Source organism: Rhea pennata, chromosome 7, assembly GCF_028389875.1.
Source record: "Rhea pennata isolate bPtePen1 chromosome 7, bPtePen1.pri, whole genome shotgun sequence".
Lineage (NCBI taxonomy): Eukaryota > Metazoa > Chordata > Aves > Rheiformes > Rheidae > Rhea > Rhea pennata.
In genome coordinates this window covers 16,788,664-16,803,087 of record NC_084669.1, presented here as the reverse complement: position 1 = coordinate 16,803,087, position 14,424 = coordinate 16,788,664, and the positions used below count along the sequence as shown (strand labels likewise).

Sequence of the window (14,424 nt, the reverse complement as noted above, 5' to 3'; positions counted from 1 at the left end):
AACATTTATACAAACTTCTAAGCCTGAAGATTGCTCTTACAGAATTTTCTTGTTGCTCTAGTAGAGACCAGCCTGGGTAATAAAGGGAGCCTGGAAAAAACGATTCCCAGTTGAAGAGTCACTGGTTTCTGTCAGTGAGTGGACTTAAAAGATATATGCTACTTCTGAGGTTTTGTCACAGTTTTTTCAATTCCTGGGGGTTAATTTACATCCATTTGAGTATCTTCAGACATCTTGGGGATATTTATGGTCTCTTTATGGTACACTGGTAATACAGTTTTATTGTAGCATGGATCATTATTTAACCTATGCTTTAAATAATCACAATTGTTTAGAGTAATTTTATGTAGTTCATAGGCTAGTAAGAGCTGCATGAGCCTCAGTCAGCTGCATAATTTGTTACCAGTCTAACAGGATGGTCCTGAGGATGAATGATCTAATCAAATAAACATGGCACAAGAAAGCACTTCTCGCTAATGAAATCCCAGCTGGAAACTGGAAGAATTTTTTGTGGGGAGCCTAGTTTGCTTACTACTACTTTTTTACTACTAGTTGTCTAATTTTTTACTGTAGGATCTACTTTTAGTCACCGCTAAAGACATGCTATTGCACTAGTAGGGCTGTTGGCATAAGCTGGAACAACTGTTATTAGGTTCTTATATTGTAAATATCTCCTGGGTTGCTGGATAGAGGAATAAGCGATTTTCCTCATCTGTTAGGCTAGAACAAGAGGAGGTGGGCTTAAACTTCAGCAAGAAGTTTTTCAAAAAGTTTCCTAGACATTAAGAAAATCAGGATTTCCAAAACTGTAGAAACAGATTGTGATGTATCCGTTACTGGAGCATTTAAAATATCTCAGATAAGTAACAGTCAGGAATGGTTTGGATAGAGCTCATTTTTCCACTAGGTCAGAAGAATAGATCAGGTGATTTGTCACAATCCACACTGGGCTAAAAGTGACACTCTGTGACACTTCCTCCTCATTTAGGTGGGCCAGACTGGTTGCAGTCCCTCCAACACAATAAGGAACCTTCCCTCGTTTTTGTCAAGCCAGGAACCATCTACCACTTAATTAAAAAAAAAAAAAAAAAAAAAAAAAAAAAAAAAAAGGTAGAATTACTTTATCTCCCTGGCTGAGAAGAACTTCTCAGCTAAAAAGATGCAGTCCCACTGGGTATTCATCAGGAGAAACTGCACCATGACTATTTTAAATTTTTAAAATCTGGATCTTAAACAAAAACATACACACATTTATTAATGAACTCAGAGACACTCCAAGGAGTGTATATTTTGCTGTCTGACATGCATGCCAGAAGATTCCATACTGGTAAGTTACAAAATATATTTAACTGGATAAGCAGAGAGCACAAAGCTACATGAATACTTGAAGTACATTCAAATGCTGCATGTTAGATGCAAAGTGGAAAACAGAACACTCCCCAGTGCAATCGTCTCTTGGGATGCTCTTATTTCAGGTGGTATCTCATTGTGGTTCACTTCAAAAATCAGTTCCATTAAAAAAGTTCAAGCTTGTGCATCTACATTTTTTTGTGTTAATACCATTAAAAATGAATGAGGCACATAACTCACTATGCAGTTGTTGAATTAGAACTCTCTTTTCACCCAATTTTACAACCATCCAGTACCTTGTTTTCAGTACAGACTGTGGAGCCAGGTATTGACTGGCTGACTAACACGATGATTAAAGAAGTACAACCTCTGTAATTATGCCAAAATGAGAAATGTCTCACAAATTTATGAACATAAATAATTAAGTCTTTTAATATACTGTTGATTGTAAGTGATTGTTTAATTGGATAAGTTTGAATAAATATTTGATTATGAGTTTGGCCTTAGGCAGAGCAAATATAGCTACCCATGCTATCTACTAATTTGTTACCAGGTTTTAAACTTCAGTGACCTATAAAAATGTTCTGAAGAGGCCAAATGCTCTGTTACAATCCACTCCGCTTTGCTTCCAGCACTTTTCCTATCCAAAACATAACCAGTTTCAAATGTATCACAATACCTACTAAAAGCAGTAACTAAGACTAATGTCCTCCAGCGTACCAGCAATAAAGTGCTGACAGAGTACTAATATACCTGTTAGTATGCCAGTCATTGCCAGCCTGATCATTTAGATCAAATCTATTTGCCTTTGCAGTCTGATTCACTTTTTACTCTGCTTTTACTGGCAGGCTTATTGCACTTTGTTGATATCTTATGATTCATGCCAAGAACTAATAACAACGAGATGCCTGGACAGCTTGTGTGGGTATACTGAACATTAACATGCTAGTACACTGGAGGACTATGTCATGATTGCTGTGACTGGAACATTTCCAGACTGGTAAAAATTCAAAATCATTTGTTTCAAAGGGAAAAAAAAAAGATTTTTATCTGTCATTATTTCACATAAATAGTTGTATATTACTTTGAATAATTCACAAGGTAGATATCTTAAAGCACTAAAAGTATTTAATTAGAATTGCCTGTTACATATGCTATATGTTTGATATTTTGTAATATCACTTACTCAAATGTAAATGACTACACAGTCAATTAAAAGTGACTCTATTGACCATAATGGAGTCAGATGGAAGGACAGTGAGTGAAGAAGCAAACCCCAGATTAAGACATTGTTCTTTCATAGCTATTATTCCATAAAAGTTCGTATTAAATTTCATCCCAAATGGCCTCTCTGTACCCTTTATGAAGTCAGTAACATTTATCATCATAAGAAAAAGAATATGGTTTTCTTAGCAGTTTGATTATAATAGTTTATACTTACTAGGGTGCATTGCCTTCAATTCCGTAATTATTGATATTGGTTGCTGCTGTAATCCCACATATAATAAAAGGAACTCCTCCACTAATCAGATAAAATCTGTTGAGAGATAATAACTGATATTTTAATTTGCCTCACCTGTAGGCAAGGGTACACTGCTTTTTAAACAGTTCTTCTTTCAGGAAGTTTATTGTGTATACAATAAATATTGCTTGAAACTTTAAACATATCCCTAAAACCAGAAAAGCAAAAAATAAAATGTTGTCACAATAAACATTGTCAAATTGTACTTTATAAAGCAAACAGCAGAGAGATTAATATTTAATGTTTATATGGATCCATTTAAATTCTTTTCACAATCTCATCATGTCTTCAGTAAATGTAGTTAATATTACAGTCATACTAAGAACAAAACCTTGTTTAATGAAATATCTCAAAGTTATTCCACTCACATAGGTATTGTGTTTAATAGTATTAACTATGAAAGCATTATAAATCTAAAAAAAATCAGACAAAATAACTGTTTACATTTCATACCTGACCTGAAATTTTTCCAGGTGAAACCCTGCAATTGCAGAAACTGTTTCCTAACTCCTGGATGACAAATGAAATGAAGCTCAGTTAGGAGGAGAAAAGGACTGGTCCAGTTGGCAAAATGTTTTTTTCTGAACACAGGAGCAATCTGTAGCAATCAGGATGATTAAATGTTCTTTTGCTTATACCACACTTCCATTGACTACTCAAATACCCAACACAAATGCATTCAAATGTGAGGACCTCTAAGACTTGAGCAAGACCACATCCAGGATAAGCCAAGTGTCAATCTTTCTTTAGAAGCTTGTGTGCTAAGATTGAAAGCACAAAGCTTCACACTCCCTTAACAGGTTAAATGCCACTGAACTATTTAGCAGCAGCAGTCATTCCAACGTATGATTATTAATTAGGCAAACTAAATTCCTAGGGGATGTCTCATTGACGTTAGAACTCCACATTCCTATGTCCATATTCAGCAAAATACACATCATCACATGTTTCAATTTATATAAGCAAAATGCAGACTATGCAGCATCACTCAACCACCGTGGTCTCTGAGGTGGAGAGCACCAGCCCCTGGCACATGGGAGGCTGTAGCTCCACTATGCCTAGGAGTTCAGCTGATGAACATGAACATTCCCTCTCATTTCCTATTTTAAATGATGTTTTTCTCTCAGTAGACAAAATCCATTTATTTTCAAGCCACTAGCTGCTGCAGTGAGCACTAGGAAGGGACAGGGACACTGCCCAAACACTGCTCTTAAGTTATCCAAAAGGACTGAAAGGACATACAGGACACATTTGCATCAGAATCTGGCCATGATTTTTCTAAAACAGGATACAAACATTAGGAAATCTCACAGTTGTTGCAAGACAGGACTTCTACAGAGATAGAGATATGGTAAGATTAAGTAAGCCAGCACTAAACCAAACTCATGGTGAGTGACAAAATTTTCGTAACCTCTTCCTTCACCTCCTTGTGGGCCAGTATCAGAAGCTGGGCCACAGAGAATTTCACGTTAACATTTACAGTCAGCCTTTGTCCTAATGCTCTAAGCTGTAAACAGAGCAGAGAAAATCACTCTCCACATTCATGAAAAAGCCCCTCAGTTTTTTTAACTTCAGAGTCATTAAATAAATACATTTTCTTAGCTTATTCTGGAGAGCTCAAAAAATTCCAATGAACAAGCTGCATCCTTACAAAATCCACTCATTCATTGCAGCTTAATGATTGTGCATATCTTTTGACTTGAGCATACTGAATAAGATAGCTTAATAGCTTATTATTTTTTAACAAAGACACATTGAATGACATTTTTTTAAAACTTCAGGACACGACTAGGGTAAGCAATGAGGCATAGAAAATTTAATCTCAATTTGTCTAAGAAATAATAAGGAGCAGAAAAATAGGAATACAGAACCAAGGATAGGAAACTGCATTTCAAAGTCATCTCAAGTGATTACACCATAGAATTTACCTATAATGCAATCTATAATTTTGTTTTTTGCAAAGCAGCTACTTTTTACAAATCGCATACGTACACTTAAATCGTGTCATTATCTAAAGTCTCATACAAGTCTGTATTGGGTGTTGGATAATCTATTTCATATCTCACGCTTTCAGCAGTCTGCTGTACACAGGAACAGTAGAGCTCAGATGTTCTGGAAAATCTGGAAATCACTTAGCTATACAGCGCTTCAGAAATGTGGCAATATCTAGCCAAATTTCTGTCCTGTCTCATTGCTAAGAGAAAGAAAATATATCCTAGAAATGACATAAGGTGAAGTCAAATGGTTTCCGTGCACCCGAGGTGCATTGTACTGATATCCAGCATAGCGCGCTGCCTGCCCTGTCTCATTGTAAAAAAAAAAAAAGAAAAATAGCAAATAGAAATGACAGTGTGTACAAACGATTCTTCACTGGCGGCTTCAGGAGTCTTGAGGAGTGAAGAGGGGGGGAAAAATTGCCAAATAGAAAGAAATTGAATAAAAGGAATGGGATTAAAATAGCATGAACAGAAAATATAATTGAAGAAATAAAAGTTAAATTATTAAGAGCAGGACCCCATATTGTTGTTCATGTATCTGAGCTTATGGATTGCCTAAACACCAATACTGGAAATTCACCAAAGACAGGAAACATTATTCAGTAACGTCCAAATGGATGTTAGTAGTGAGGAGGTAGATGTATAATTAAGAAATTCAGATCAGCACTTCCAAACATTAGCTTCTCTGTAATCATTAGTTTTTATCATTTTCTTCATTTCCAACCAGATGAGAAGATTAATGTAAATAATTTTAAAGAAAAAGCCAAATTAGAATTGACAGGGCATGAATGAAAAGTGAGGAAAATGTAGCTAACAAATAGCAACACTTCATACTTCTAGAGAACCTTTCATCTAAGGAATCAAAGTGCTTTATAACATTAATTAATTTAGCCTTACAGCCCCCCGTGCGTTCAATAAACATTATTATTCCTGTTGTACAGATGAGGAAACAAGCAAGGAGAGATTAAGTGTTCAAGGTCACACAAAAGATCTGTTGTAGAATGAGACTTAATTCCCACCCTGCATTTAAACACAAGGCCCCTCTGCCGCTGTAAATGAAGGGAATGGGCAAATTGCAGCATGCAGCCCAAGAAAGGGAGTTTGCCTCTCCGTGAGCTAAAGCAGGAGTGAGAAGAATACAGCTTTTATGCGCAGGCTTCCCGGGAAAGGTGGTGCCTTTCCAGCAGCCGCTGAGCCCTTGCCAGGGTCAGCGGTGCCCACTCCTCCTTGCGGTGCCTGCGGGGCAGGAGCAGCCCCTGGGCATCCCTCTGCCCAGCCTTTGCGTCATGTTCCCCTGCGCGTCCCCCTGCCCAGCCTTGGTGCCATAAGCCACCAGCATTTTGGACAGCTCAGGGTGGCCACGCACACATCTGCTGCACACAAACTCTGTGGTGCTTCACATCGCGACTTAAGATGTTCGTGTCTTGCTTAACACCTTTAACACAAACTTAGAGCTGTTCCAAGATGTAGTAACATGCCCCTTGCCTGAATATTTATTTCTGGGATATTTAACCTTCTACACTTTGTTTACTTTGCTCATGCTTATTCAGTATCGTGTTTATCTGAAGCATCTACAGAAGAGAGGTATTTAAAAGTGGCAGAACCATGAGAGAGGCAAATACTTCACCATGGTCAGAAGACCACCAGGTTCAGGTTGTATGGCCTTGTTAACATGGAAACAAATTATGCAGTTGTATCAGTTGCAGGCATCAAACATGAAGAAATAAGATCTTCCGTGATCTGCTTCTTCCTTTACATCTACGCATATTTGTCTATGTTAGTCAATGTTCTTATTTTATAGAGCAATTTTCACTCCCTATTTTCAAAAAGGCTAATGAAGTGAAGAACCCATACAACAGCCCGGCTGATGAAACATTTCTTTTCAATTTCTCACCGGTGCTATTCGAATCATTTCTGTATCACAAAAACAAATGATTTTTGCAGTTTGCTCTGAAAGTTCATAAAATACATTTCAGGTCGTTATGAAACCTATACAAGCCCTGATTCCAGACCTGTGACGTCGTGAGAGTGGAGCTGTGGGACTTAGGGGTTCGTCTTCTTATTTTTTCATTAAGTCAGTGGGCTATTTCCCCCTCTCCACAAAAGCACACAGAGTAACTCAGGGCTCAGAGCCAATTTCATCTACTGATGTGATGCTGTTATAGCTCAAGAAAGTGAAGGCTGTTACTCAAGCTACCACAGGCTAGTTGGACAACGCTGCTCTGACAGATCTCACTGCTACGACGGAGCTGGCTAACACAGAGGGTTTGGCTGTAGCTGAGATACCCATACACACAGCTCTTTAAAGACCCTGGGAAACCACAGAGGGGAAATGAAAAAATTCCTTTTAGCTAAAAATTGATCTTGACAAGCCAGTTAATTTATATAATATTTTAAAATTGTTTAACAGGGAATTCTGTCTGTGGGATGACTCTTGACTTGGAAGCCATAGCCCTTGGGAAGAGCTTCTGCAATTTGTGCATTGCTGTTGCTGGCCACCCAGGGATAACGGAAGGATCCCTAGCAGGCTTTTACATCAGCATATATTTATTTACTGAAACTCATCCCATCACATCTGTACTGATATTGTTCTCCAAGCTAATTAGATTAAAGCTAGCCTGGTACGCTTCACTGTGCTGCGCGCACACCTCTCAGCTGCAGTGTGGGCAACACCTAGGGCCTGAAAGCCAGGCTAGGCAGACAGTCAGATGACGTGTAGTAATTCTAGGGGGGAGGAGAAATCATACTCACTGAACTCAGAGACCCCTAAGTTCATGCCATGGCTGCTTGGGACCAGTATATACCACATTTCTTATTACATGCAGTGACATAAACTGAAAAAAAAAAAAGTACACAGCAGCAGACAGCGCTGGAGGTGATGTCCCTCTGTCGACATCACAGCATACTATTTTGCAGCTTCCTTTCAGCAACAACTCCTTTTGTAAGGCAAACCCTACTGCAAAATACTGGGAGCTACGCAGCCAATCTGACAGAAAGAGAATAATGTCAGCAAGAATGACTGCAATAGCCTCCAGGCAGCATCAATTCTGCTAACTTAACATACAGTATATTCTTCTAAGTTTATTTCCATAAGTATTATTCAGTAATTCATCAAGTAATTGGAGAGCTCTACTCAGTCATGAGTTTCTTCCTTGAGTGTCTGGGTTTTATTTAGCCCTAAATTGTTTTCAGATTAAGACCCTTGACTCTAGAATGAATTCTTCCTGTACTCCCAAAAAGACCAAACCTTGGCTCTGTGGGTATAATGCAGGACTTACTTATTTCTTAAGTTTATTTTCTGCAGAAGTTGGTGGAATGATGGACACACATGTAAGGGAGTGATTTAATAGCTTTAAATAGTCCTTACTACAGACCCATTGCATGATTAAAATGTATATATATTTAAAAAGTATTCCTTTCTGCATGCACAACTCTAGATAGGCACACTTTAGATAAATAAAGATAAAAGTGAAACATCAAATCTCCTCCTCCTCTCTAATATGAAGAAAGACCTGTTTAGTCCCATTGACTCCTATGGCACAGTTCATTCAAGGAGAGATGCCAATATACTAGCTGCCTGCGAAATAAACATAAAAATAGAAGAGAAGTGAAGAAGTCACATTAAGAAGGCTTTCCCCTTTATCCTTCCTTGAGTTAGGATTTGGTTTTAACATCCTTGTGAAAATAATCCATATAGAAAATGGTCATTAACTTCTGAGCTACCCAGATGCCACAGTTCAAATACCCAGCAGGCAGGCAGGCAGGCAGATAAGTAGTTGCTCTGTATAAAGCTTAAGCTTTTATGAGTCTGATTTTCAAGATATTCTTTCTGATCTTTTCATGCATCAGATCATTCCATGGTTCTTTTCCCTGCGAATTTTGATAAAATGGAAAGAAGACTTTGTAGAAATGGTAGTATTTTGAAAATGTACCTTTAATTTTTTTTGTCATTTTGAATCCTATTCCCAGATAGTCTTGCCTTATTAATTGAGTCTAGAGAAAATTCAGAAGAAAAGTAAATGAGGTATGTTTCATTTACACAGAGATAAGTGGTTTGTCTCTTGGGCAGTCAGACCAATTCGTAAAGCCATGCTACATCAAAAGGGAGAGAGACTTTTTTTTTTTATTATTATTGTTTTTCTTTGGAGAATGCTGGAACACTGCTGGAAACGAGAGCGAGAGAGAGCGCGAGAGAGCACGAGAGAGAACTCTTTATGGTTCAGTCCATGCTGCAGTTCGGCTCTGTTGACTTCTACTCCTGCTTAGGCTTAATGAATAAATAACTAAAGTTGGGGTAAGAAGGTATTCATGCTGAATGTATTTCTGAAGGAAAAGTAAATAAAATATTATACAGCATGTTGATGAGAAATAAAATTTACTTATCAGTATTTCTTAAAAAGTATATCTATCCATCCATCCATCCATCTATCTAAAGTTTAAAAAGAGGATGGATCTCATAGAGAACTGATTATGCTAATGTTTGGAGAGAAATATTAGCAAGTAAATGAAAGCTTCACCCTTCCAAGATAGTCATGCCTTGAATAGTCCCTATTTGCACAATCACTTTATCCCCAGGAAACACAACAGGCTTTTCAATTCTGTTTACATAGTTAATTTCTAGTAGTAACATGGTTGATACTCTTGTTCTGTGCAATTCATTGCCACCTCATTTTTCCAGACATTTGACTACTCTAGTGTAGAGCTGTTAGTTGAAATTATTTTGCAGTTCCAGCCTACTGAATCAAACAAAACTGCTTCACTGAGCATTGCAGTACACCTTCAGAAAGTTAATTACCATCAAGATGTCCTTCTGCCTTTCAAATGGAGAAAAGAACTATTAACCTATCAACCCTCATCAAGGTAAGAAATTCTGATAACAGCCTATATGACAATGTCATTTTATATCATATGAAAGCAAATGAAAAGTAAAGCATATAGAGATAGTAGGTTCTACAGCTTATATTATCAGGTATTTAACACATGATTCATGTTACATTAGCATCAAGGTTTTATAACTGTCAATAGAATCATTTTGCATTTTAAATAGAAAATATGGACTTTTAAAAATTTTACTTGATGTAACATTTCATTAAGTCTGCCAAAAGAACCAAATCAGATTACTAGCAGGAGGAAATACATTTTAATTTGAATCAAATATGAAAGGTGCTGACAGTGGCTTCTGGTCTATGTTGTCTTTGGACTGAAATTTGAAATCATATCTTTTAAAAGGATTTACATTAATCTTGAGTCTTATTATGGCACCATCAGTACAATTTCCTGATCCTCCTGTATTTCATGTCTTGAGAGTTGGACACTTACTTGCTCTGCAGGCAACATTCTGTTTCTCAGAAAGAATGCCTTTTCTCCTATCGTAATTTTTTAAAATTTCAAATGGACCAGCCAAGTCCTTATTTGGTAATTTAAACATCATCTGAAAGTATATTATTTTGCTCTTTCACAGGAAGAAAACTGTTGATGACCTCCTTCAGGGATGCTGTATTCACTATTTGTTTTGTTTTGTTTTTTTAATAGGAAAAAATGGCACCAACAATCTATTTGTTATATTAAAAAGAGATATTCTGTGACCATATTTTTATTATGATCCATATTGCCAAGCTAGAGCTGAATCATTTCTATTGCATGTGTTTTACAGATAATATGTAAAACTGTCCATTTTCTACAGAAAAATAGCCACAGTTTTATATTCTGTTAAGTTCTTTTGCTATAAAAGCACAGAATGATTCAGAAGACATTCATGACCAAGCAATCAATGCCCTGAAACAAGGACTTTATTCGTTGACCCAGGTGTGTTGTTCTTAGATTTGCCTGGCTGAGCATTCAAGACCGGTATGTGCAAACAGACAATGAAAAGCAAATACTGGGTTTCATGGGATGGGAAATATCTTCATAGAGGATGTGTTAATTCCTTTCTCCTAAAATTATGTCTTCTTTTCTTTTTCTCTTACATAAATCAACGGTTTTATAGTGGGCAAGATCTTTGTCTCACACTACCAGAGGGAGCCAAATTGCTTAGAGAAAAAGACAAGAAATACTTCAGAGAAAATTGAATTTCCACAATAATTACATTGCTAATTCATACATTTTTTTTTGCAAGTGTTCTACCTTATGATGCAGCATTAAGGACGTGTTTCTGGGGGCAGGTTTTACAAGAATCTCAGCTTTCTTTACTGAGCTGTTACGTGCGTACAGAAATAACTGAAGTCTGACTTCCTACAGATTTTTTCTTATGATTGTCTTTGAAGAAGGTGCAAGCTCTTCTTGAGATTTTTCCCATGGTTTCCCATGACATTTATAGTCTCTTTCTCTCTTTTCAGCCTTCTCTTATTTTGAGATATTTATCTTTGTCCTGTGTGTGCCCATCTATTCACATTAAATTTACAGGAACTTAATGATTTCTCTCTCTCTCAGATTAACTAGCCAGTCATTAGAGAGGGAGAGTCTGAAAGACTGTCACATCATTACACAAATTGCAAGATCATATAAACCTTATTTCTATAGGAACACCATGCTAAAAATAAAAATGAATTTCCACTACAAACAAATACAGACAAAAAGTGAAAAATGTGAACTTTAACAGCTCAAAAACTAGCAAACAGAAGGAACCTTAAATTCACTGTTTTCAGCAAATGCCTTGTTTTTTACACTAATATCATGATTTCTACTGTGGACTCCTGAAGTCTTGAATGATGAATCTTGCCGTTACTATTTACAGAAAGAAAACTGTAGCAAGAAAGCACAGCTCCAACAAGCTAAAAAGCATTTTTATTTTTTCTGCTGGCCCTAAAACAGTTCAAGCAACTTACAAAGCCTATTTGATTCATATAGGCCATTAAAATAATGCATTTAGGAAATTTAACATTGCCCCATGAAATCTGCCATTTCTGCCATTAAAAAAGGGGCTTTTTTAAATGAAAATGAAAGTTATAGCTTCATACATAGTGTATGTAAAAGCAGTGAACGCATCAGCTGGTTTCTAAAGCATAATTTTCATTGGATGGTTAATGTTATACAGAACACTCCATTAGAAATACTTTAAAACTGTACACGTTCTAGCCATACTGTAACATATACATTTTAGATATTTAATACCATATATTCATATTTCCTTATAAAGCACTTTATTATGAAGTTTACATAAAAATGGTAACCTTCATCTAGATTTACTCAGCATATCTGATGCATATTTTTAAATGATATTCACCTGTAATATTCAAAATAGATATTTATATTATCTGTGTATATACATTTGTGTGTGTGTGTGTGTGTGTGTGTACTTGGAGGTAGCTGTACTGACCTTAAATGTTAAAAATTCTGAGTATTAAAGTATTCTTACTGCTTCTGAAGGTTTTACTGATAAGCAAATAAAAGGCATCTTTAAAATATTGTTAAGGACCAGGTGCTACATCATCAAAATTAAACAGAGGTAGTGTTTCACACTTCTGAATCTCTGGTTTTACAATTATGGGCTAATCACAATTTACTCCTACCTTCCATCTATTTAGGTAATTCGGTTTATTTTCAACTGCATGTATCTAAAATCTAATCACACAGCTAGAGCAAGATGTATCCTCAGGCAAAGTGAGAGAACAAACAGTCTTGTTTAAGACATGAGAAAACCACACACTAAATAAAAATAATATCGTTTTGATTATTAAATCTTCTTGGTCTAAGAAAAGTATTCAGTCACAAACCCAGAGGGCCATTTGAAATCAAAAAGCCTTTACACAGAAGATCCATGGAAACTGCAAAACCTTTTCCGTTAAATCTTTCCAGCAACCAAGCTTTTGTCATGGACAAATCAAACCCACATTTTTAACAGAAAAGATAAAACACTTTCCTGAAAGGAATTGTTTCTGATGTGAAAAGCATCCTCTGAAGTCCACATTCAGTGCACAGCAAAGAAAGACACCGTGTTTTATTTTATTTCCCCAATATATCCCATTTTAAACTGTTTCTATTAATTTTTTGAATAGTTCTAATATTTTTAGGGTTTGAAACAGGTCACAAGTTAAGCAGGGGGCGTCTCTGAGAGTTAAGAAAAATGAGTGCCTCAAACATCAAAGACATGATTTTCAAACACACAGAACACCTACACTTCCAGGCAAAGTCAGTGCAAGGCACAGATGTTAACATCCAAGATATTCTCTAGATGACCTGACATAGGTACTTAATTTTCAAGGTACCACATTTTTGCTTGATTTCCCAAGACTGCACAACAACAACAAGTATTATTGGTGAAGTAACTGGGTGAGCTAAACATGGTACTTTCTCTTTTTTCTGTATTTCTACTCTTGTACTTTCTTTGTTTTCTATATTTTCTCAAATGCTTGTTGAGAAAATAAATCTCAATACTTAGAGAAAGCAGCAGAATAGAACAGAGTGCCTGCCTCAGGAATTAACATGCACGGCATAAGGACTAGAAGCAGTGAAAATTTAGGCTCCAGAAATTTATAATGTGAAGCCAGATGAAGTATCAAGATGAAGTATTTCCAACCAGAAATTATTATGTAATAAAAATTCAGAAGAATTTCTACATATTTATTTTAATTTCCTATTCAGAATAAAAATAAATATCAAAAAATGTTTCCCGTGAATGATAATTCAGTTTACAGCTGGTCACATCTGGGAGATGTTTATATAAACTCTGCAGCCACTACTTACACCTCAAAGCACTCATATATAAACAGTTAGAAATCCAAAATCTATTATCTGATTAATTGTGAATAACTGCTCTCCTTGACCTGCTAATTAGACAGTATTCCAAAATTGTTTCAAGAATATTTTATTAATCCCAATCATTTGTCAGTAAAAAATCCTTACTAATGACAGCATTATTTTCTTTTATTTCAATAGTGTAGTATTTGACTTAGTTTCACTAATTGAAAGAAAACTAGATTTCCTTCTTTCCATGACTTAAGTATTAGCTGGACTAAATCATTTTAAATTAATGTAATAATGATTAATGTATTCTGATGATATTTTTCTGCAATAATAACAAGTGAGGCCCATGACCTGAACCCACATCTCTTTCAGTCTTCATATAATTGAATACATTGCATTTGCCTTACAATATAACAAAGTTCCCTTCTTTCTTCATGCTGTACACATTGCATATACACTGACCAAAGGCAGCAAATTCAGAGAGCAAAAGAGACTAATTCTCTCCAGTTTCTTAATGAATCTGTCAGCTCAGGCTCTGCAGCAAGTGATGTCAAAGAAGTCTGAAAGCTATTATTCATAAAAGCATGCATGCACCGAAACAAGAAATAATTTCAAGTTTACTGGCATTTGTCAGTTAACTTGAATGATAAAAAAACAAACATTTTTGACAATGCTAACTTCTACCTAAGGTACGAATATATTGTCAGGGATGTTTTCTTAGTTGCTGGAGAATGTACTTACTGAAACCAAACAACTTAGGGAAAATAGTGGCTTTGATTAAGCTTTTGTCAGGAAGATTTTACAGCCTGAGAAAGAATAATAGGAGGTGGCTATAAATGTTTTCTCTATTTGATAATAATATCCACCACTTAT

General features: G+C 36.1%; 1 protein-coding gene and 1 long non-coding RNA gene across 3 annotated transcripts in view; one reads left to right on the top strand and one right to left on the bottom strand.

Moving 5' to 3' along the window:
- LOC134142530 (adhesion G protein-coupled receptor A3-like) overlaps positions 1 to 14,424 on the bottom strand; it is a 272,865-nt gene that overhangs the window by 4,423 nt on the left and 254,018 nt on the right. For both annotated transcript variants that reach the window (XM_062579679.1, XM_062579680.1), the window contains one exon: positions 2,792 to 2,887. In XM_062579679.1, the coding sequence (XP_062435663.1) occupies positions 2,792 to 2,887 (96 nt within the window). The remainder of the gene's footprint in view (positions 1 to 2,791; positions 2,888 to 14,424) is intronic.
- The window catches only part of LOC134142532 (uncharacterized), a 29,246-nt gene that overhangs the window by 9,828 nt on the left and 4,994 nt on the right, over positions 1 to 14,424 (top strand). The window lies entirely within an intron of this gene.